The sequence below is a fragment of the Chionomys nivalis genome, chromosome 2 (genome assembly GCF_950005125.1).
Source record: "Chionomys nivalis chromosome 2, mChiNiv1.1, whole genome shotgun sequence".
Lineage (NCBI taxonomy): Eukaryota > Metazoa > Chordata > Mammalia > Rodentia > Cricetidae > Chionomys > Chionomys nivalis.
In genome coordinates this window covers 10,371,807-10,396,432 of record NC_080087.1, presented here as the reverse complement: position 1 = coordinate 10,396,432, position 24,626 = coordinate 10,371,807, and the positions used below count along the sequence as shown (strand labels likewise).

The following is a 24,626-nucleotide window of genomic DNA, read 5'->3' as shown; positions in this document are numbered from 1 at the left end:
CACACTGGGATTGTGTGACGTAGGGCTGACTCTTGTGCAGCTTGTGCCCCCATCATGGCATTGTATTCCATGTTAAGGTGACCCTCAACTCCTGGAACCTAGCACTGACAGGTTGTTCCAGGCACCCTTGTGAAGAACGCAGTGTTGGCAGTGGGACAGGGAAGCAGTGCCCTGCATTTGGAGAAACCTCAGTGCTGCCCCAAGTCCCCTCCCAGCCCTTCTCCCTTCTCCTTCAGCTGCACTCAGCAGAGCCATGTGCAGTTCAGCTTGCTGTTGGCACTGATGCATCTCTCCCACTGTCCACTCCCGCCCCAAGCCCCTGGACTGGCCCTGAATTCACTACATAGCTCAGGTTGGGCTCTGAGTGCTAGGAATGCAGACATGCACCTCTCCATGCCTGGCTGATGTTAATCTCATGCTTCTTAGTTTAAGGCTGGGTTATTTGCTTTTCAGGTACAGATTCCCGGCTTAGAGAACTTGCACGTATTTGTCCCCGACAGCCTTGCTGAGGAGAAAAGAATTATTTTGCAGCTACTCAATGCTGCTACGGGAAAGGACTGTTCCAAAGATCCGGATGATGTCTTCATTGATGCCTTCCTGCTTCTGACCAAGCACGGGGACCGAGCCCGTGACTCGGAAGATGGCTGGGGCACCTGGGAATCACGGACTGTCAAAATTGTGCCTCAGGTGGAGACTGTCGATACCCTGAGAAGCATGCAGGTTGGTGGCCTCACTTGCCATCCAGCTGTGCGGGTCAGAATGTTTTTATGAAACAGAGCGTGGCAGCTTTCAAACATCACTCCTAATGATCTGAATGCTCCCCGAAATGGGCCTGTATGGTTCATTACATGAATAGTTAGCATGATTGTACTAGAAGTATCCCGGCTAGTTTGTGTCGGATTATACTGGAATGTTTAAGTAACCTGTCTGCTTGATTTGTACCTTTAAGTGTTCAGCCAGTTAGATTTAAAAGGCGCCATTTCATTGATGAGTCATAATTCCAGACAGCACAGTCCCAGAGTGACCCTGAGGACAGAAACAGTGCTGGCCTTGTCATGTAGTTCTCACTTGTATAGTGAAGAGCAGATTCTGAGACTCACTGATGACCGCTGTCAGGAGCCTCCTCACATGACTTCCAGCTCAGGCCGTGAGAGCAGGTGTCGCTGTGCACCCGGAGCTCTGTAGGACCAGCCGCCGTCTCCTCCACCCCGCCCGCCTGTTCTTTCTCTCGCACTCTCAGGCAAGTCTGCCCACTCCCTTGTTTAAATCAGGAGTGTGGCAGCAAGTGTAAACGTGTCCTCCCACTTCTTCTGCTAGTCACCAGCCTGGCAGCCAGACGTGTGTTCAGCAAATGATCTGTCTGGAGTTCCCAGGGCCACTGCCACAGCTCAGGCATCGTCGCCTGTCCTGTTTGTAGTTTCCCTGCTTCAAGCCCCTTTCCCTCCCCCAGTTCTCCAGTTGGTTTGTTGGAGAGAGAGTATGGCAGCACTCAGATCTATCCTAAATACTACAGTGGCTCTCAGGCTCTTAGAGGTTCACAGTCATAGTCTTGGCGCTTTAGTCCTTAATGCTGGGGCTCTCATCTCTGTCTTTTCCATCTCCCCGGGCTGCTCCAACACACACAATCCGTGCATGCCCGTGCCGTTTCCCAGTGGAGAGTGGAGCCAGGTCATCAGTGCTTGCTACCCTTGGTCAGGTGGCTAGCTGGTACAGGAGCTGCACCTGCAGGGGACCTTGGACAGGTGGCTAGCTGGAGCATGGTAGCCTTGAGGGTGGCACTGTCTGAGGGTGGGGTTGCAGCAGAGTGGGAAAGCAGTCACCGGTCTCATCTGGCTTTCCTCCCAGGTGGACAATCTTCTCCTGGTTGTCATGGAGTCTGCTCATCTCATAATTCAGAGAAAAGCCTTCCAGCAGTCCATTGAGGGACTGATGACTCTTCGCCACGAGCAGACATCCAGTCAGCCAGTCATTGCCAAAGCTTTGCAGCAGCTCAAGGTACTGACCATGCCGTGCTTGCCTCTGGGTGAAATGCTGTGGAAATGTCACGTGGCGTGAGGTGATGTCATGTGATGGATGTGAGCGGCCGCCGTTCTTCCTAGTGTCCACTTATGCGTGTGTGTATATGAAACATTTTTTAGGTTCTTCCCCAGACTGTAGAACTGGGAAGGATGGGAATACTGGCTCTGGGGTTATGAACTGTCACACTGAGAGGTCAGAGGTCAGCACCTCCTTGTAGCATCTGGGAGTTACTGTGGTACCTCATACAGAAGCACTGAGAGTTTAAATAAGACTGGGTTTCTCAGCCTTTACCTTGACATTAGGGCCAGTGATTCTTTGTTGTATGGAGTGGTTGTAGGGAGTGGGGTGTCTCCTGCTGTCTGGGGTATGAAGTATCTTCTGCTATATGGATGGTGGGGTGTCTTCTGCTGTATGGGGTATGGGGTGTCTCTTGCTATATGGGGGTGGGGTGTCTCCTGCTGTATGGGTTATGGGGTGTCTCCTGCTGTATCGGTGGTGGGGTGTCTCTTGCTGTATGGGGGTGGGGTGTCTCCTGCTGTGTGGGGTATGGGGTGTCTCCTGCTGTATCGGTGGTGGGGTGTCTTGCTGTGTGGGTGGTGGGGTGTCTCCTATTGTGTGGGGTATGGTGTCTTCTGATATATGGGGGTATGGGGTGTCTCCTGCTATATGGGTGGTGGGGTGTCTCCTACTGTATGGGTGATGGGGTGTCTCCTGCTGTATGTGTGGTGGGGTGTCTCCTGTTGTGTGGGGTGGTGGGGTGTCTCCTGCTCTATGGGCTGGAGGGCTGTCTTCTGTCATTTAGGATGGTACAGGGTGTCTTACGTGTTGTGGAATATCTGGCAGCATCCTCGGTCTCTATCCACCAGATGACGTAGGCCTTAGCTACTCCAGTTTTGATCCCGTGGAAATGCACAGAAACGCAGTGACACCAGTGCCTGTTCACAGACCAGTGTGCAGTTAGGTCCAACCACTTTATGTGGGTTGTTTTCACGTGGTGTTCTGTAAGGTGCCAAAGACTATCTCAGACAAATAATGGTGAAAATAGGATTTCTCTGTCATGTTTGGATGGAGTACCTCAGTGGTCTCTGCCCATGGTGAAGGTGGCATCTTCCTGTGGTTAATGCTGGTTTGCTTCTCTTTGGACCGATTGTGGTTTGGGACTCCTCAGAATGATGCGCTTGAGCTGTGCACCAGGGTGAGTGACGCCATTGACCGAGTGGACCACATGTTCACGCTGGAGTGCGATGCTGAGGTCGACGAGTTGGAGTCCGCCACGCTGCAGCAATACTACCGAGAGGCGATGATTCAGGGCTACAACTTTGGGTTTGAGGTAGGTATGAAAGGTGAGGGAACACCGCACAGTCCAGAAAGTGCTGTGAGGGTTACAAGAGGCATTAAGGACTCTCTACGACAAGTCTTACCTTCATTATAATGATTGCATTGTCAGGAATATCCCCTATACTGCTGTAAAGTGTCCAAAATGTTAGTTCCCAGCTGCCAGGTATTGCCCAGGTTTTATTTTCTACTCATAACTGTCTACTATATTTTAAAATGTTCTCTAAGAGATATTTAATATCATAAAAGTACATTCTTAATTTAAATATGAATAAAGTATGTACCAAACTATATTTTGTGACTGTATTCTGCAATTCTATGGGTTATTCAGAGTATACATGCTGATTAGACTTTGCTGTTCATTTTTAGAAACAGACATTTTGGGCAAATAGAGCATTATTGTGTATAGGTATTGCTAGAATGGTTTTGTTAATTTTGGTATGCATGGAATCTTCTAACAGTATCATAAAGAAGTTGTTCGTTTGATGTCTGGAGAGTTCAGACAGAAGATAGGAGACAAATATATAAGCTTTGCCCGGAAATGGATGAACTACGTCCTGACCAAATGTGAGAGTGGCAGAGGCACAAGACCCAGGTAACAGCCGAGCAGCACACTTGATTCTTGCACGAGGCACATGGGGCTGGTAGTATTTTGTTTCTGTGTGCCATGTGAAATTCATAAGCAGATAATACAAGAATATTTATTCTAACGCAGCACTTTTTAAATGGCAGTATGTATCTATGAAGCTTGTAGCTAATCGTAGCAGAAAGAAAATCTTTGTGTCCTAAACGGCCTGCCTCCTCAGAGGGATGTGCAGGGCGTGCGTCAGCTGTCCCTGTCTGTAATGCGCTGCACTCGCACTAGCTCAGAGTGGTCACTAAGTTTGTGAGTCACGCCTGGCCAGGCATCCTGTAATCCATATGAACAGACGGGACACTTGTAAGCCACTGCCAAGTCAGCACGGTACAGATGGTCTGCCTGTGAAATGCAGTGTGAGAACCTGTGGGACAGGCTCACAGATGACTCGGTGTGCCTGCTGTCCTAAGTGCCTTCATGGTTCTTTTTGGCGTTCGAATCGTCTTTAATAAGCTGTTCTGTCTGTCACTGTAAGCTCGCTCTGCTCAGGTGTTTATACAGTCATCACCCCCCCTCCCCCAAAATACGAAGCATTTTGTCCTAGACAGTACATTTCCAATTACTTTTACACTAATTTTAGTATTGTGTAGTCTGCAGCATTTCCCCAGCTATTGTTGACTATTTTCCTGTGACAGGTGGGCCACTCAAGGATTCGATTTCCTACAAGCCATTGAACCTGCCTTTATTTCCGCTTTACCAGAAGACGACTTCCTGGTAGGACACACTCCTAAATACCTTTTCTGTTAAACTGGGTGGTGCATTGTCTGTGGTACACTCCTGTCTCTGCCATGAGGTCATTGAGCCACAAAAGTGCCCTTTAAAATGCGGTGAGGTTTTCAGTGTCCTTCTGTTACTACAGCTCTGTGCAGCTAGCTCTGGTCCATTCTCTACCCTCACACTTGTGGAATAGATGCAGTCTCTATATTTCATAAACTGCTAGCTCAGGAACTGCCTTTTAGAAATTACTGAGAACAGGATTGACTGTTGCCCCTGAGTGCCCATTATCAGAGCACAGCATCAGTGCCCAGTGTTCTGAACAGCCTCTGGCCATGGAGTCACTTGATCTTTGCTTATGGATGGCATTGTTCCCTGGGGAATAGTCTGCTGAGTTGCTTTTATTTATGATAATGGAATGTATAATATATTATTTAAATGGTACTTAGCTTATATCCACTTTATCCTTGTATCTTCTGTCTTTTAAACTAAAAATACTGAAGGTCAAATAGACTGACTGTAGTATGCTGTTTATAGAATTAAGACTTTCTTTTCTCTTCTTCTAATTTTTCTTTGGTTTCTAGAGTTTGCAAGCCTTGATGAATGAGTGCATTGGCCACGTCATAGGAAAGCCACACAGCCCTGTCACAGGTTTGTACCTTGTGAGAACGGGATACACTGGTTGTGATGAGCAAACTGTCTTAGGATTGATGCTATTTATAATAATAAAAGATGTATTTTAGAGCCGGGCGGTGGTGGCGCACGCCTTTAATCCCAGCACTTGGGAGGCAGAGGCAGGTGGATCTCTGTGAGTTCGAGACCAGCCTGGTCTACAAGAGCTAGTTCCAGGACAGGCTCCAAAACCACAGAGAAACCCTGTCTCGAAAAACCAAAAAAAAAAAAAAAAGATGTATTTTAGAAATATCCAGAGGGTGACAGAGAAGGTTTGTCCAGGAACTCCATAGTCATCCTACTAAACCCTACAGGAAGATTAAGCCTTACCTTTGAACTGGTTTTTGTTTGTCTTGTGTTATTGCTGCACCCTTGCTCTCCTCATTAAAATCTTTGTGTATAGGGACAACAGGGAGGGGTTCCTCTGGTCCTCCCTTCTCTCGTGAAGGAGGACTGTTTGTTTTTCCATGTTTTTCCAACTTCGCCACTCGAGTAAATTTTTATTTGCTTTTGACTTTTTTTTCTTTTAATTTTTTCGATACAGGGTTTCTCTGTGTAGTGCTGGCTGACCTGGAACTCACTTTATAGACCAAGCTGGCCTTGAACTCACAGAGAACTTGTGAACCTTGAACTCTGCCTCCTGAGTGCTGGGATTGAAGGTGTGTGCCACCACTGCCCTGCTGGTTTGGGGGGTGTTTGTTTGTTTGTTTGTTTAAAAATGATGTTCTTAGCTGGGTGGTGCTGGCACACACCTTTAATCCCAGCTCTTGGGTCAGAGTTCAAGGCCAGCCTGGTCTACAGAGTCAGTTCCAGGTCAGCCAGGGCTACACAGAGAAAAACCCTGTCTTAAAAAAAAAGGGAAGAATAAAATGTTTATTAAGAAAGACTGTGTCATTCTTGATACAGTCTGTGAGTAAAACCAAGTCATGAGCACTCCAAAATAGAAAGTTTAAATTGCATAGAATAGTTAAGAAATGGTAAATTTGCCAAACATTGGCTATTCTGGTTAAAAGATACTTGGTGGCCACAGGAAAACTTACTATATGAACAGGCCTTAATCACTGCTTTTGTTTTAGGCTATAAAATTCATTAGGTTTAAACAGCATCCTTCTTCCCAAGGCTCTCATGAAGGTGGCAGCTGCTACCGTTTGTAGAGACGAGCATGTCTCTGCAGAGCAGCGTAGCCTCCTCGTGTGCTTGGCTGATTCAGTAGCATCAATAGAATTTGATCTTCTGATTTCTCAAAACATTTTTATACATGATCAGTAACCAGGTCAAATCACTTTAAAATATTTTATTATCCAAGACATACATTTCTTTTCTTTTAAAATTATTTATTTATTTATTTATTTATTTATTTATTTATTTATTTAGTATGTGTGTGTGCCTGAGCACACACATATGCATGTATGTCAGGGTGCATGTATAGTGGTCAGAGGGCGTGTCTGAAGGAGTTTCTTCTCCTGTGTGTGTCTTAGAAATCTAACTCGGGTTGTGAAGCTTCGCAGCAAGTACCTTAACCCACTCAGCCATATTGGTGGCTCAGGTAGAAATTTCCTTATAGAAAAATTATAAAGTAAGGTGGCCATTTCTGGACATTTTCAGTATAGAAAGTTACAGAACATGAAAGCCGTCACGCTGCCGTCACATGCAGTGGTAATCACCAGGACATCTGAAGCAGGGCTCCAAACTACAGTTAGGTTAGTTCTGTGCTGTTTGTTACGTTGTCCTTTGTCTCCTCAGCCACTGCGGGTTGGGTGGGGGGCTGAGCTCATGAGCAGAGGACTGCTCCTTTAGACCATCCAGCTACTCCCGTGTTACCTGAGCGGCTGCCATCTGGACTTGGACCAGTGATGAATAATGTTTTATAAATTCTAGGGTCCCACACAATGGAGCTTTTTTTCCCTTTTGGTTTTGTATTCTTTTCTTACATTAGAATTTAATGTAGGTAACAACAGATGAGTTGCATCTTTGGTCATAATTCTGTATTTCCTCTTCTACCTTAAGCATGTGACTGACCAGTGGTAGCAACCTGTCATATAACCTTCTGTATGTGCTTGACCGAGTTCCTCTGTGCTCAGAAACCATGAGCACAGAAAGGGTTGTTTATCCCCTGCTGTTTACTGTGTGTGGCTGGGTCCCATTGGGTTTGACATAACTGCTCCATGTCAGTAGCACACATCCAGCTCTAGACCATACTCTGACCCCCCTGGTGGACGGACCACCCTGGATGGACAGACTACTGTGGATCGATGGACCACGCTTCTTTTTGCCACTTTTTATGGGGCTTTGTTTAGCCATGAAGCCTCCCATAGTAAATGTTTACCCCAGAGAAATGTGGAGGTCTGTGTTTATTGGCCATTTGGATTTGCTTTCCAAGGAAACATCAGTTTTACAGCATTATACATATATATATATGGAGACAGGAATGGGAAGAGAGAGACTCTTAAATGTTTTGTACATGAAGAATACTAAACCCACTTTTGCATAGTTTTTTTTTTTTTTTGAAAGATGCTTTTCACTTGACACCTTTGTGTGAATTCCTGCAGTAATTTTTGACTGGGCAGCTTCCAGGGTCTGCTGGCTTATGACATCAGCTCCATCAATTGTTTTTGCGTCTTTCCTATGTTCTTATTACATTTCTTCCATTTGGCATTGACGAAACAGACACGGCCAGCCCCGCCCCTCTTGCGAGTGCCTTATTTCTATTTGCAAGGGAGCTGCAGAGTCCACCCTGGTGTGTCTCACTGTGTATGCCATGTTACCAAGAAGAAACAGACTTTTGACATGAAGGCTTCCATTTAGGGTGAACTCTATGCGAACTGAAATTGCTACCACATGAAGAGAAAATATGCCATAACCTGGGGAATGTAGAAACCAGGAGCCCCTTGAAAGCAACTGTGAGAGAAGACGTTAGAGCCGACAGTGGTGGGAGAAGACGTTAGAGCCGACAGTGGTGGGAGAGAAGACATTAGGACAGACAGTGGTGGGAGAAGACGTTAGAGCCGACAGTGGTGGGAGAGAAGACGTTAGGACAGACAGTGGTGGGAGAGAAGACGTTAGAGCCGACAGTGGTGGGAGAGAAGACGTTAGAGCCGACAGTGGTGGGAGAGAAGACGTTAGAGCCGACAGTGGTGGGAGAAGACATTAGGACAGACAGTGGTGGGAGAGAAGACGTTAGAGCCGACAGTGGTGGGAGAGAAGACGTTAGAGCCGACAGTGGTGTAAGAAGACGTTAGAGCCGACAGTGGTGGGAGAAGACATTAGAGCCGACAGTGGTGGGAGAAGACGTTAGAGCCGACAGTGGTGGGAGAAGACATTAGGACAGACAGTGGTGTGAGAGAAGACATTAGGACAGACAGTGGTGGGAGAAGACATTAGAGCAGATGTTGTGTGATGTTCACCCCTGGGTTTACAGAAGCATTGTTTTAGTGGAAAAATGTTCGAATATGTAATATAATTTTGCTCACTTTTACAAAGGTAACATATTTGGTAATATTTGTTTATTTTTTCTCCCAGTGAGTGAATTTGCCTCGGTCACTGGCAAAGCCAGGTGACTTTCCGTTTACACTAAGTGGTCTGGCTTGGCAGCTTTCTGTCACCCGCTTTAACAAGTTTCCTTTGTTGACATTTGCGGCAGCTATCCATCGGAATAGCCCCCGTCCTGTGAAGGTGCCCCGATGCCACAGTGACCCTCCCAACCCACACCTCATCATCCCAACCCCGGAGGGATTCAGGTATGAGGCGCTCCTGCATCACGGGCTTGTCTCTGCCATGCTTGCTTGTGCTCTGGAGTCAGCTGGGTGCTCGCTCTGAGTGCAGGGTTTTCCTTTCTGATTGGCCCAACGCTTCCTAGAGCTTTCTCCTGCTGTCTTGAGGACACACTGGAGTGTCTTAGTTGGAGAAGAAAGACAGCCTGAGTCTTTCAAGATGATTTAGCTCCCAGCTTCCTTATAACCCCAGCTACTGGCTTTGGAGTAGTTCTTCCTTTTTCTTTCTTGGAAAAGTTACCTTAGGAAAACAAATTTAAGTGTGCAAATCTTAGTGAACATGCGAGGACAGTTCTCAGTGTCTTTTTAAGAGTGGAAAAAGGTAGCCGGGTGGTGGCGCACGCCTTTAATCCCAGCACTCGGGAGGCAGAGGCAGGCGGATCTCTGTGAGTTCGAGACCAGCCTGGTCTACAAGAGCTAGTTCTAGGACAGGCTCCAAAGCTACAGAGAAACCCTGTCTCGAAAAACCAAAAAAAAAAAAAAAAAAAAAAAAAGAGTGGAGAAAGGTGGGGTGGCCATTCTACTATTGATATTCGTAGTGTGGATAGTTGTGAAGTAGACAGTCCAGAAGCACCCCCATGTTCACAGTGATGCTATGTCATTGACCTTCACACGCCCGTGGTAGTGGGATCCTCGTTCTCTTACTGCAGTCCCTCTGACCAGGATTTCATGTGGTAGGATTTCTAGGTGAGGGCCTTTAACGCTATTTCCTTTTTTTTCTTTCCATGGATCAGAACTCTAAGTAGCGATGTGCATTTTATACTTTTAAAGATTTTTTTCACTTTCTACCCATGTATTATGTACCATTCCACCTTTTTTCCTACCTGTATACCTGAAGCCTCTCTTCTCGCCTTAGCACTCGGAGCGTGCCTTCTGACGCTCGGAACCATGGCAACTCTGTTGCTGCTGCTGCTGTTGCTGCCGCCGCCGCCACCACTGTCCCTGGCCGCCCTGGCCCAGGTGGTGGCGACTCTGCGCCGGCCAAACCCGTCAACACTGCCCCTGAAACCAGGTAGTCCCACTACACCAGCAGTGTGTCGCCCACCCCATCGCCCCTCATATCCTTCCATTTGGGTTGGTAGCATTGTGTCACAGAGTGACAGTCTGGAGTCCCCTGTAGGTTGTCACAGCCTCCAGACTCTGGGAGCAGGCAGCAGAAGGACTACATATTGATGGTAACACTTCTGTGGAGCCGGCACTAGCTGAAAGGACCCTGGCTCTGCCAGTCTTCACCCCAGTGTACCACAGGACTCCACGCTGGGCCTCACAGTCTTTCCCGGGTCAGAGCAAAGCAGTTCTGACTTAATTTCACCCAGTGTCTGTGCAGAGTGGACCCTGCCAGAGTTCTTCCAGCTAGGAAGGGGGGTGTCCCAGAGTAGGGGAACTGGGGAGGTCTAATCAAAAGTGGAACCATCTTGGACTGTGCCATGTGTAGTGCCTACGGTGAGGCAGTGTGGAAGTGGGCAGGCGAGGCTTTGCAGCTCAGAAGGCTAAAGCCATGTGAGCCGAACTTTAACACCAGTCTAAAAGGCCTACAAGCTTTCTATTATTGCTACTAATTAAAATCATTAATATTCCTAATTTTTAGTAATAAATGTCTATAACCTTAAAAGTTAAATGTTTTACAGCTTAATCCATTCACAATAAAATAAAATAAAACAAATATTAAAGACAACTCCCATTTACTGTTTGTTTTTAGTTTTGGAACATTTCGTGGCATATGTCTTCACATTTACTTCTGTCTCACCGTGGGGAGCTCCCTAGACTTTTGTTATAGTGATGTGTGCAGAATCCAGGAAAGCAGGGAGAATGGTAACTGCCAGGGCCCAGCTTCCCAGCTGCTGTGTCTGCATCCAGAGCTGTTCCACAGCTGAGGAGCTGCTGTCAGACACTGTGTGCTATGCCATGGCCAGCTTCTCCTACACCCGCCTTATGCTATCTCAGCATAAGGAGAGCGTCTTTATGTGATGCTGTGTAGGTCAGGATCCTAATTCAGATCCACTTGGCCTCTAGTGCCTTTAGTAGCAATATAGTTTTGAAGGTTTTTTAATTAAATTTTTTTAATGCAGAGTAAGAGGGTTTGCTTTGAGATAATATGTCTGTGAGCATGGCTAGAGTAAGCAGAGTCCTCCAAAGGCATATGGGAGTCCAGGCCTGCACTGCTCCCTTCCGTGGCAGTCTAGGAGTGTCAGAGGGCCTGCCAGGTGGTGCACTCTGCCGAGAGCACAAGTCCTAGTGCAGCATGGCCTGCAGAGGAGCTCGGAGAAACTGTGTCAGCCCACAGTGTCCAGGGCGTTTAATTTTGTTTTGTTGACCTTGAAAATAGCTATGCTAGGCTTAAATTCTGACATCAGTATTTATTTGAAAACAAAACATTTTTCAGGCTGGCCCTGCCTGACCAGCTTCCACCGATGCTCGAGAACTGCCTGTTCCTTTTCAGCAGTGTTCCAAGCTGGTTGTCACTCCACAGAAATTGACAAACTTTTCACCCCACTCCCTTAGCTCCCACCCACAAATACACCACTTCTCCAAGGACACTTCTTACCATTTACCCTCACAAAAATCTCTGAAAGTCATGAGATTGACTTATTTCACCTTCAGGAAGGCAGGAAGGTAGAGATATCGCATGACCCCATGGCCTCCCAGATAAGACCCTGCTTAGTAGTGGACAGGAGTTCAGGAGTCCTCCCTTTTGTCAGTGGCCTGGCTCTCATGTGGCACCAGAGATAGTTCAAGGAGCCAAGGCAGTAGAGGCGCTGCCAGCAGTAGATGTCCACAGAGCAGCCCACGCAGAGGCCGTGGCTGGTTGCCATGCCGCCCCAGCCTTTGCTCAGGTGCACCACACTCCTGGATGCCTGAGCATCCACTGCAACCACTTGCTGAGCAGCAGATCCCATTTCCATGTGGTCTTGGGTTACGTGGCTCCAGTAACTCTTCCTAATTTAATCACAGCCTTTCCCTGTGATCTCACTTTGTTGTAGGAAAGCAGCCGACTAACCTCTCTGACATGCTGGCCTCTTACTCTCCAGTTGCTTGCCGCTGCTTGAGAAATTGTTAGGCGCTCCTTTCTTACTGCTAGACATTGGCGATCTTTTGAACCATGTAACGATTCTAGTACTCTTGTTATAGTTATTTTAAATTTAATATTTTGGCAACCTTAAATACCACTTAATTTGGTTAATGCCCCTCTATCCACGGTAGGCTTAAACTGTGGGCTTTTCCATGCGCTGCCGTTTAAATAGACAGGCTTTATTTGTGTTTCAGTTGTTAATGTGAAATAAACTAATTTTGAGACCAAGTGCCCTACAGTCAGACCCCGGGAAGACCCTGGCTCAGTGGCTACTTTATTTATTTGGGTGATAGATTTTGTGGGCCTTGCCCATGTGTTGTCCTCTGCCCCCTAGGTGCCAGTTGCACCCTCCCAATCAGCAGTCACAAGTGTCTACAGACACTGCCGGGTTCTCCAGGCAGCACTGTCCTGTTGAGAATCGGGACTCTAGAAGAGTCTCATGGACCTTTGCATTTGATGCGCCATTGACTTGATAGCTCAGTTGTTGTTGTTTTACTGTTAAAACAGGGGTTCCAGCGTCCCCGAAAATGACCGCTTGGCATCCATAGCCGCAGAGCTGCAGTTCAGGTCTCTAAGTCGGCACTCGAGCCCCACGGAAGAGCGAGACGGTGAGTGTCACAGTGTCAGTTTCTCACCAGCACACCTGTTTATCCTGACCCACCAGTTGTGATGTCCTTGAACAGGACTTGTGGGGAGCCACCGAACTTTAGGAGCAGGTTTAGCCCTGTCCACGTGGCCTTTCAGTACAGCTTTGCATATTCTAAGTCTTCTTCATTGTGTTTTACAAACAATGCCCCTCCTGATATTTTAATTCTTCAGTGTCCTCTTTCTGTGGAAATACTCAAGTACTACTGTGTTTGTTGTAATCTGGCAACAGCCCCCTAAAGTGCCATTTTCTAGAAGCGAATAGAGACTCAGTCACTAGGAAGGAGCAGGTTGGCCGTGATCGGTGCCATTCAGCACCTCAGCACAGGGTAGTTTTTAGGTGAATCTTAATTTGTATGAAAACCTCTGCAGAGCCAGCGTATCCCCGAAGTGACTCAAGTGGATCCACACGGAGAAGCTGGGAACTTCGCACACTCATTAGCCAGACCAAAGGTAGGAGAAAAGCGCTGCGCTTGATCGTGTTGGGGCTCCGAGTCATGAGGTCTACACCGTTAATGTCTGTGGCCTCACTGGTACCTCTGACGTCATAGTCACTGCCATGACCTTTCTGGACATTTTCTGTGCCTTTGGGCACGCTCATCCTCTAAGTAGCACAGTCCTTCGATGTTGTGAGCGTTTGTGAGTGTGAGCGTTCACCTTCAGGCTGAGAAACTGGGGGAAGGAATTGTGGCTGGTGGGAGGTGGGACTAGTAAGTTACTATGAGAAATTTGTCCTGTCAGCTGGATTAGCAGAGAAATAGGGGCTTGGTTAGAGTTCCATTACAGTGATTCAGGCGCGCCAAAGTATTAGATTAGCATGAGTTTCCAGAGCAGGGTGGCAGCAAGAAGCAGCTTTGGGGCAACAGTTGTCAGGCCCTGTCAGGCCCTGTCAGGTCCTGTGCAGATTCTTGTGTATTGAGGGGGACATTTCAGAAACTGGGAACCAGTCTCTATGCCAGCCCACCCGTAATGGTGGTTCCCTTGAACACGGTGGTGGCCATTACTTTGCCCTGCTTTTGAAAACAAGTTTAGAGCACATAAGACCCACTTTCAGTCACATTAGGACCTAAGTGTTGGAAAACTGGCCCTTATGGCATGGGCATGGAAGAGCTGGCCCTGATGGCATGAGCTGTGAGCATGAGAGAGCTGGTCCCACCACTTGCCATCCAGCTGCTGCAGCCAGGAGAGCTAGTCCTGCCCTTCTCCTGGGACATTCAGGAGAGCTGGCCCTCGTGGTACAGGTGCAGGAGAGTAGGCGGGCTAACCTGCTCAGCTGCCACCCAGGTTCAGATCCAGGACTTTTGAGTTGGCACACTCCAGCATCCACCCCATCTAAGAGCTGGTCCTGCAGAAGCAAAGCTGCTGCATCTCCATGACACAGGGCAACAACAGGACATCCCGGAGGAGTCCTGGAGAGCATCTGGATCCAGCATTGACAGTGTAGCGGAAGCCAGAGACCTCCATCAGACCAATGTCTAATTGCAGTGAACATCCAATGTTAAAGCTGTTTGGGCAAAAGGGGATACTGTGTGACACACACAGTTACCATGTGAGGTTTTTCTTATTTTTAATTTTTTGTTTTCTTTTGCTGGGGAGGTTGCAAGGACAGAGAGCAGATATGAAGAGATGGGGAGATGTGTGGGACTGGGGTGCATGAAGTAAAATTCACAAGGAATCAATAAAAAGTAAAAAAAAGGAAACTACTTGGTAGTCAGGTAAAATTGGAAACCACTAGGACTCTGTCCCTTTCTGAAAAGCTCAGTTTTCAGTGGCATATTAAAGCCCAGTTCTTCTGGAGAGAGGCTCATTGGTGTATATTTAAGAAATCTTTTCACAGATATTTTGACAGTGGGGTCCACGGCCTCATAGTTGTGAAAAACTTGTCTAGGCAAACCTGGTGTATTATATATTTGGGTAAAAGAAACAAATTAGGTTTCCAGGTTTTAAAAAAATGATTGTGGTAGAAAGGAAGAAAACAAACTAATTAAAACATAAATTTTTGGGAATGGTACTTTCCAAATTAGCCTTACAGCCATCCAGATCTTCAAATGGTCCTGTGTCTGCTGGACAGAGGTGGAGCTCTTGGGCACTAATAAGTCATGGTTCTAGCATATCAAAGCTGGAAAATCTGAGTATGGTCAGCTTACATGTGCAAGTTCACGCAAGTACAACATGGAATACCATGGCTAAGAAGGAAATTATGTCGTGTAAGAAAAATGGATGGAGTTAGAGACCATGTGTTGCTGTTTTCTTTGTGTCCTCTTGGAAACAGCCTGTCCCACATCCTGGTTCATCTCTCCACAGACTCTGTCTCTAGGCAGGGACCCATAGAAGCTATCCAGAAATCAGTCCGGCTGTTTGAAGAGAGGAGGTATCGAGAAATGAGGAGGAAGAATATCATTGGTCAAGTTTGCGATACCCCTAAATCCTACGACAACATCATGCACGTTGGACTGAGGAAGGTGACATTTAAGTGGCAGAGAGGAAACAAGATCGGTGAGGAAGCCCAGGCTTGCCCTGCTGGGAGCCACTCTCTCCCTAGTGCTTTGAAGATGACTCTTTTTGATGTTCTGTTCCCAAACCATTTAGAGAACACTATAAGATAAAAATTGAGAAAAGACTTTTAGGTAGTTCGGTAAATTGACTAGATTTGCTCAGTAATTCCAGAAGTTTCCATTTGAGAATTACTGAAATTTTGCCCATCTGTGTTCTTTTAGTCTCACAAGAATATTTGAAAAAAGACTAGATATAAATCAGGACAGGTCAGGTTGTTTTTGTTTGTTTGTTTTAACCCCTAAAATATTGCCTTGTCAATTGATTTCTAGGTGGAATTAACTCTTAACAAAATAATCACTAGTAGAATGTGCTGTCCCAGACTCTTATTTATTTACCCACTTAAATACATTGATCCGTCAAACATTAGGTCTGAGAGGCAAACACAGTTTTAAGAATTTTGTGGAGCTTAGGAAACTAGAGGTGTACTATCTAGGACTCAACAGTCAAATAATTTATAAAATGTCTTAATTGTGCTCTTGATCTCCTTCAGTAATATGTCCTTGGTTTAGCATCCCAGAAGTAGTGTCAGAAGTTCGCCATCAGGCCCTGTGGCGGTGTGGCCAGGGTCCAGACATGCTACTGGCCACTCCCTTCTGCCCTAGTCCCAGCCCAGGCCTCTTGAGAGGGAGCAAGGGCTCAGAAAGATTCTGGAACAGTGTGCCCCTTATTTCCCTTCATAGCTGTCCTGGGGTTTCCTACAGCTCATCTCTGTCACATGACATTTTCAGGTAGGATGTGTGCAATGACGTAATTGCCCAGAACTCTGGGTGTCAGGAAACCCTAAGACTGCTTTGGTCCTAAGTAGCAAACTAGAGTAAGTGTAATGGTAGCCCTATAAACACATGTCTGAAGCTAGAGATTATTGTAAGTTGCATTGACAACGGTCTGTAGTGACTGGAAGAGTGGCCTGTTCGTGTTGTTGGCAGGAGAAGGACAGTATGGGAAAGTGTATACCTGCATCAGCGTCGACACAGGGGAGCTGATGGCCATGAAGGAGGTGAGTTGTGCCTCTCTGGGCCTTTGTGTCAGATAAATCTGGGTGATTTGGGTTCAGGAAAGCCACTGTGTGTGGCTGTTGTGCCAACAGTGACCCCAGGACTCTGAGTGGTGACATCAGGCAGTTGAGATCTCTTAGTGGGAGATTGATGACTCTAGAAAGGACCTAAGAGCAGGATCTCAGTAATTGCAGTGTAAAGCAGGTAGACGTGGCCTATGGCGGCAGCTTGGGAATCCTGCAGAAGAGCTTAGGGAGCGGAGCCACCACAAGCACCCCGTGGACACTTGTGAGGAAAAGACAGTGAGCTTCAGAAGTGAGGATGGGCAAGAGCAGGGGAAACAGGAATGGCCACTGGAGGGCTACAAAGTGTGGGGAAGAGGGTGACTGGCTCTGCTGCAGTCACCTCTGAACTTTGGTGGTTTGCTCCTCAACCTTGCCTGCCTTGCTCCAAATTGACCAAATGCATCATCAACCCCTTCTGTTTTAATGTTTACAAATTTTAACTGACAAAATACAAAATTTTAATAGATAACACAATTATATATAATTCATGGTTTATGAAATATGACTATATATTCATGGTTTATAAACTGTGTTGACTATGTGGAGAATGTGAAGTGCCCGGATCACGCATGTTCATCGCTTCATTGTTTGCTAACTTGAGATTTCCTCTTGAGGCACTCTTCAGATGAGTGCCGTATTATTACCCGTGGTCACCCTTTTGACAATCTGGATTAATTTGGAGGTATTAGGCTAAGTGCAGCGGGAAGCACAATGCTGCATGGTCTTGCCCTTGTGTGGAGTCAGACGGAGTCTAGTCAGGTCCCTGTATGGTAGTCAGGGCTCCAAGGCTAAGTCAGCATGACTAAAGACCAAGAGAAAACACACACAGGTCAAGTCACAGACACGCTGGCCCTGTTCCTGTACGACAGGAACTGACATGTCAGGAGTCAGCTGCCCACCCTCACTGTTGACGACAGTGTTCATAGTAACCCCAGTTTTCCTTCTCCAGATTCGATTTCAACCCAATGACCATAAAACTATCAAGGAAACCGCAGACGAATTGAAAATCTTTGAAGGCATCAAGCACCCCAACCTAGTTCGATACTTTGGTGTGGAGCTTCACAGAGTAAGCCGGCTTCAGTCACACTGTGTGGGGAGTCAGTGGGCCGCAGCGCAGTCCTGTCTGGGTCCCAGGTCTTCTCATTCTTCTCATTGTAGAGACAGTAACTGCCTGATTGTCAGGAAACCTCCATGCCCACATCACTTCTGCCTTCTCTCTGAAGTCAGAGGCACTTGTTCTGAAATTAAGTCACAGACTGTCATTATCAGCCCGATGGCAAGAGCCCTGACAGTCATCCTGGCAGGCGGACATTCTTCTCGAGTGCCCTTCCTGTCGCTGTGCCAATTGTCACAACTATTAGACCTCAAGCTTCTCTCTGTTTAATAAGCCTGCATGGGATAGGAAAAGCCTGAGACCTGAGAGTACCTGTGTTGAGTGATGAGGCAGAGAGGGAACCAGGACAGCTTGCAGCGTTGATGGGCCTGTGTTTTCACTAATGGATTTGTGATTGACAGTACTTGATAATACCTGTAGGCATGGCTGTCACTCCCTGTCTAAGGTTGCATGGCGGATATTCTCAGGATGAACAGTCCCAGACAAGAGGCAGGCAGCCCCCTGCAGGAGAGTCAGGCACAGCCATACAACTCCGTCAGCACTCAGGGTGGAGTCCACCCCCCCACCAGAAGGAGCGTGGATTAAGTCCTGTCCTGCTCCCGCCCCAGGAGGAGATGTACATCTTCATGGAGTACTGTGACGAGGGCACGCTGGAGGAGGTGTCGCGGCTGGGGCTGCAGGAGCATGTCATCAGGCTGTACTCGAAGCAGATCACGGTTGCCATCAACGTCCTCCATGAGCATGGCATCGTGCACCGAGACATCAAAGGTACACTCCACCTGTTACTTCTTCAGGAGGCTCCACCGTTGCTTGAAGCCAAGAAATGGCAGCGAGCCCAGGTGTCCATGCATGAGTAGGAAGTCCTCGCTGTCACTGCGCAGCCTGCCTCAGAGATGTTGTTTTCCTAGAGATGAAGTGTGCTGCTGCTTCAGGCTGCGTGGTGTGGTTTAGTCTGTGCTGGCTACACACTCGTAACAAAGCTCCCCTGCCTAACCCATGTCAAGGTTTTTGTACATTTATGTCTGAATGCATGTTGTAAGTACATGGAGAGTGACGCATTCATGTTCCAATGCGTGTTGTAAGTACATGGAGCGTGTGACGCATTCATGTCCGAATGCGTGTTCTAAGTACATGGAGAGTGAAACATTCATGTCCGAATGTGTGTTCTAAGTACATGGAGCATGAAGCATTTATGTCTGAATGCGTGTTGTAAGTACATGAAGCGTGTGACGCATTCGTGTCTGAATGCATGTTGTAAGTACATGGAGTGTGACGCATTCGTGTCTGAATGTGGAGCATGCAGCTGTGGCTTTGGAGGCGAAGGGAAGTTGTGTGCGCCACGCTTTCCTGTTGCGGGAGTGTCGCTGTGCTTCCCCTTGAGACCTACCACACGCTCAGTGCCTAGCCACCCCCTGACGCTGACTTTTTTGAGGAGATAAAGATAAAGCAGGGGAGTACTTCTATCCTGTCCTGCACTCTGAGGTTAGCCCAAACACAGAGACTCAAGAGCGACTGCCTTCTGACCCAGGACTGGACCCCATTTCTATGCAGTCCTTTGTTACACTGGAAACTGTTTTGACTTGGGTCTGAGAATTAATTGTTCATGTCCTGCTGGGTACCGTGCCCTGAATGCCCCAGCCTGTGCCAGCTTGATGTACCTTGCCTGGCTGCACGTAGCTTTGCTGGGTCAGTCTGGGCTTTGCTGAGCCATCATTGCCCATCTCCAGTAGTCCCGTCTCCCACATCACACTCAGTTTCTGTACATCCCCATGGCAGAATCTCTGAGCCCTAAAAGCAGTTTGGCTCATTAGCATCCTCATCAAATGCTTTGTCCTTGAGCATGACTAAGAACAGAGAACAATTTCAAAATGGCCACTGTGCAGTCCGTTGTTGAGACCACCCCTGGGCGACTTTAACTGTTACAGACAGACTGTCAGAAGTTCACGGCGTACTGCGTGTCCAGCATGTACTGTGGTACTTGGTAAAGTGTGTTGTCTGACTTGATTACAGCAGGACTGTCTTACCTGTAATAATCTAGGCTACTCTGAGAGATAGGCAGTAACCCCAGGTTCCGGCAGGAGTTGATACATGTGTGTGTTGCTTGTAGGAAGGTTGGGATGGAAAAGTATACAGCACTGTTTTCATTACTGTGAAAGTGAGCTCAGAGGTGGCCTTAGTGTGTGCAGGTTTTACTCTGTGCATTCTTGCTGTTAGGGAAACTGCCCGTGGCAAACAGTCCCAGTGTTCATTGGCTGCCACACACATCTAGATTTTGTATTAAATTTCTCTGTAAGTATGTCTGAATTTTTAATGAATTAAATATCTCTCAATTTAGAATGTGTCTGCTTGGATGTTTGTGTTGATTTGCAATAGTTTGTAATTGTGGTCCATCAATCTTCCTGTGGTTGAACATGGTAAATGAAACTTCACAGCTTCATTTTATTTAGCTTATGAATGAAGTTTTAAGGATTCGGATTCCCGTGAAAACATCACGAGGTATCCACATTACGTTTCCGAGCCTGCTCAGCAGCTGCTTGCTTGTTTCTGTGTAGGCGCCAATATCTTCCTTACGTCGTCTGGACTAATCAAACTGGGAGATTTTGGATGCTCAGTAAAGCTTAAAAACAACACCCAGACCATGCCTGGAGAGGTGAACAGCACCTTGGGGACAGCAGGTAAGGACTAGCCCAGTTGGCCTCTATGCTCCGACGCGAGGGAAGCCTCCTTGCCTCTCAGACACCTGGTGGTTTACATTGGTGGGTTGGAACTGTGCTGGTTTAAGCAACCATAGTTACATGGTAATTACTTGTCGTTACTGATTGGGTCGGGTTAAGTTTCCTGTTTTCAGTGAGAATACAATGTATTGGAAAATTTGACATTCTGAGTTGCTTTTGAAAAGATAATTTTGCCCCTAAAATGTCAATCAAGTTGACTTGAATGCCAGTTTTCAGCATTGGCTGCCTGTAACTGAGGGAAGGGTATGGCAGAGGCCTGACGTACTGCCTGCTGCTGTTACTATTACTGCTGTGCTGTTAACCCTTGCTATCACTGTGTTTGACTATAAAGCTTACATGGCACCTGAAGTTATTACCCGTGCAAAAGGAGAAGGCCATGGACGTGCGGCAGATATCTGGAGTCTGGGGTGTGTCGTCATAGAGATGGTGACTGGCAAGGTAAGCCTGCTGTGCACCTGGAGGAAGACCCCTCCCAGGTTGAGCACAGAACTGTGTAGTAAGGAGGAGCCCACTTATTCCTTCTGTCTGCCCAGAACTGAAATAATGACACAGAAACTATATTATTTAAATCACTGCTTGGCCCATTAGCTCTAGCTTCTTTGGCTAATTCTTACATATTAATTTAACCTATTTCCAGTATTTTATATTTTACTATGAGTCTCGTGGCCTACCAGCAAGACTGCAACATGTATATCTCTGGTGGTGGCTCCATGGCTTCCCCCCGACTCCACCTCCTCTCTCCCAGCTTAGTTTTCCCCACCCAGCTCTGTTCCCCCATAGCTCTGCTCTCGGCCCAAAGCAGTTCCTTTATTTATCAGTGGTAATCACAGCACACAGAGGGAAATCCCACATCAGAACCAGGCTGGGATACATTATAAGAGTGAATAAGAAACCTGAGCTAGTGTGCCAATCAGTTTATATCTAATATAGATCTCTGTGTATTTTCTTTGGGGACTTACTTACTGGCTGTGGGAACTGGGCAGGACAGAAACCCCAACAAAGCAGGCCCTTATGTTACACTGAGGTTTTATCATAAGTGCTGCAGACACTTTTCTGCTTGAGCTCATTGAGATTAATGCAGCCAATCAAAAGGTATAGTAAGGTTCAGAAAAATGACAAACACCTGTCTGTAAGGCACACACCTTAGAGAGCCCTTCGTGAATTCAGAAGTTTCAGCTTTGAAGTAAAGCATAAACCCATGCAGCCATAGTCACCTGGTCTTTGACAAAGGTGCCAACAAATGGAGAAGAGACAGTCTGTTTGACTGGTGACCGTGTGCGGGAGAATGACACCAGGTCCTTATCTCTCACTCTAGACAACGCCAAATGGATCAGATGCCTTTACATAAGACCTGAAATTCTGAAAGTGTGAAGATTTGACACAGTTGGGGCATTGTTCAGGATCTGGGCATTGGCAAGGGCTGTCTGTGTAGGACTCAAGTGTTCAGGAAATAACAGAGAGGGCCTCATGAGATCCAAGTGTTTCTGTGCAGCTTCTGGGGAGACGGTGCTGTCCAAAAGATGCCTTTCATGCAAGCATCGGATCCCTAGCATGTTTGTAAGAGAGGCTGACTATGAAAGCACATGTCTGTGACCCCAACACTGCACAGGCAGAGACAGGAGGATGTCTGTGACCCCCCCAACACTGCACAGGCAGAAACAGGAGGATGTCTGTGACCCCAACACTGCACAGGCAGAGACAGGAGGATGTCTGTGACCCCAACACTGCACAGAGACAGGAGGATGTCTGTGACCCCTACACTGCACAGACAGAGATAGGAGGATGTCTTTGACCCCAACACTGCACAGAGACAGGAGGATGTCTGTGACCCCAACACTGCACAGGCAGAGACAGGAAATGAACTGGAAAGCGATACAGGACAGCACTTGATATCAGCCTCAGACCTCCACGCACAGTTAGCTTGTGCATGTGAACTCACAAACATACATGCACACACCCATGTGAACATGTGTGTACACACAAAAACTTCTGAACTGCAAAGAGAATAAGTAACTGAGTTAAGAGGTAGCATGTAGAACTAGACAGCAGTCTGCACATCTGACAGGAAAAATATGAAAATCTACAAAGACCTCAAAACAAAATAACAAGCAGACCAAAAGAGGTGAAGAGCTGAACAGAGTCTTCAAATGAGAAATAAATGCCAATAAGTGGTCAACATCCTTAGCCATTAAGGACATGCAGGTTAAAGCTACTCTGAGGCTCACGTCAGAAAGGCTGTGAAGAAGACAAAAGGTAACAGACGCAGGCGAGGCTGTGAGGACAGAGGAGCCAGTGTAACCACTGTTGTGTCCACGTAGACGCTTCTCAGAAAGCTAGACTATCACACGGTCCAGCTATGCCTTCACACTGTCAACAGATGGAGTCGGCCACCACCAACAGATAAGTAGGATAATGAAAATGTACAATCGTATTCAGACATACAGAAAAATGAAATTATGCATTTGCAGGAAAATGGACGGAACCAGAAAATACTGAGGCAACATGAGCTCAGAATGATAAATATCGCTTGTTCTTTCTTATATGCAAATCCTAGCTTCTAATTTTAATCTATACATACTTATGTGGTTATGGGTGCCAGGAAACTAGGAAGGGTGCCACGAGAGGAGGCAAAGGAGACTTTAAGGATGAGCAGTAGGGAAGGCAGGAAACTCGTGTGATAGGAGAGTTGGACTGGGGGAGATAGGGCGATGGGGGAGTATGCAGGCACAGAAGAACACACGAAGTCCCCGCTTATGTCTACATGAAACCTGCACACAGATGCTCACGGCAGCTTTACTCGAGAATGCCCAAGCTGAGAGCTAAGGTGCCTTCAGTGGATACCTGGCTCAGCGAACTGCACTTCCCCGACGGTCTGCCGACCAGGTTAAGTGGGTTAACAAACGTGTCACGTTCATGTAGGTAACTATTACAAAAAGAAGCAGGTTTTGGAAGCCTCTGAAAGACAGGGAGGGAAAAGTGACGGAAGCTGCCATTCGACAAAGCTGCCTGCTGTGAGTTTGTCACAGCTCTGTGAGAGGCAGACCTATAGGACAGTAAAAAGGACCTGAGTCCAAGCTTGATGTGCACACCTCTGTGATCACAGTGCTGGGCTACATGGCCAGACCCTATTCCAGAACAGACCAAGTTCATGGCTGCCAGCGTAGGAAGCAAAAGGTAGTAAAGAGAGGAAGAGGGTCTTGGGATGATGAAACTCCTACTTAGCACATCAGTGACTGTCTCACTGGTGACAAAACCTTCAAAATACTGCTCAAGGGAGAAGGGCTTATTTTGGCGCATAAAGTCCATCCTGACTTCAAGGCATGGCGGATGAGCAAGAACAGAAGGCAGCTAGTGATGCCTTACCAGCAGTCTGGAAGGAGGCGACAGGAAGTGGGGACAGGCTATAAAACCTCAAGACCACTCCCCTATCCCCTGTGGCCTACTTCCTCCATGAATGCTCCACCTACTAAAGATAACACAAACCCAAAAGAGTGCCACCTGCTGGGGGCCAAGTGTCCAAACACAGTAGCCTGTGGGGGCAGTCCACATTCAAACCACTCATCACAACTGTCTACACTCACAGAATGAGCAAGACAGGAAGCAAACCCTGATGGTAGATGCTCACTGGCAGCAGGGTAGGCGTTGAGTCACAGGTTGTAAAAATGATGACTAGTAGGAGAAAATGGGGAGACTGAGGCGAGTGAGGGTGTGGGGTCCAACCACTTTCTGGTCAAGTTTTCTATCACCTTAAAATGCACTAAGAAGCAAGCCTGGACTGTTAAAGAAACACTTGATCATCTTCATTATCATCAGAATAGTACATTTAAAAGTGAGATTAATTTTCCTTAGCACATGAATAACATAAGATTTACGGTATTCACTCTAAGAGACGTGTGAGAAAACAGGCGTATGCTTCAGACAAAAATTACAAAGGGAAGAATACTCTGGAGAACTGTTTTCATTCTGACGAAACTTAAATGTACTTCACCCTGAAACCAAAGGAATTTCTTCTGATGAAGCCCCTGCCGATGAGTAGCCACACAAATGTGTGGTACATTTGAGAGTAACTACACGTGTGAATGCAGCATGCGACTGCAGTCTGCCGTCGTTTGCGCTGCACCAGACTGGAAGCTGGGTTGCAGGAGACAGTGGGCTCCTCCTCGCCCCACTTGCAGCGGCTGAGAGTGCGCAGTGAGAGCTTGCTGAGGATGGGCGCTGCCACTTCCCTTAGTGCCAGAGGGGGAGGTGGTGTGACACCTGCTTTATTCTAGTCAAGCGTGTGAAACAGGTGGGCTGAAG

General features: G+C 47.1%; 1 protein-coding gene across 2 annotated transcripts in view; it reads left to right on the top strand.

The window, feature by feature from the left end:
- Positions 1 to 24,626, top strand: part of Map3k4 (mitogen-activated protein kinase kinase kinase 4) — a 98,172-nt gene that overhangs the window by 68,025 nt on the left and 5,521 nt on the right. The window contains exons 10-25 of one of the 2 annotated variants that reach the window (XM_057755525.1): positions 454 to 720; positions 1,846 to 1,995; positions 3,188 to 3,349; positions 3,816 to 3,949; positions 4,627 to 4,705; positions 5,290 to 5,356; positions 9,018 to 9,114; positions 10,004 to 10,159; positions 12,725 to 12,825; positions 13,235 to 13,315; positions 15,167 to 15,358; positions 16,345 to 16,415; positions 17,428 to 17,544; positions 18,201 to 18,360; positions 20,145 to 20,267; positions 20,659 to 20,765. In XM_057755525.1, coding sequence (XP_057611508.1) covers positions 454 to 720; positions 1,846 to 1,995; positions 3,188 to 3,349; positions 3,816 to 3,949; positions 4,627 to 4,705; positions 5,290 to 5,356; positions 9,018 to 9,114; positions 10,004 to 10,159; positions 12,725 to 12,825; positions 13,235 to 13,315; positions 15,167 to 15,358; positions 16,345 to 16,415; positions 17,428 to 17,544; positions 18,201 to 18,360; positions 20,145 to 20,267; positions 20,659 to 20,765 — 2,064 coding nt within the window. The remainder of the gene's footprint in view (positions 1 to 453; positions 721 to 1,845; positions 1,996 to 3,187; positions 3,350 to 3,815; positions 3,950 to 4,626; positions 4,706 to 5,289; positions 5,357 to 9,017; positions 9,115 to 10,003; positions 10,160 to 12,724; positions 12,826 to 13,234; positions 13,316 to 15,166; positions 15,359 to 16,344; positions 16,416 to 17,427; positions 17,545 to 18,200; positions 18,361 to 20,144; positions 20,268 to 20,658; positions 20,766 to 24,626) is intronic. The other variant, XM_057755531.1, reaches the window with a different exon arrangement.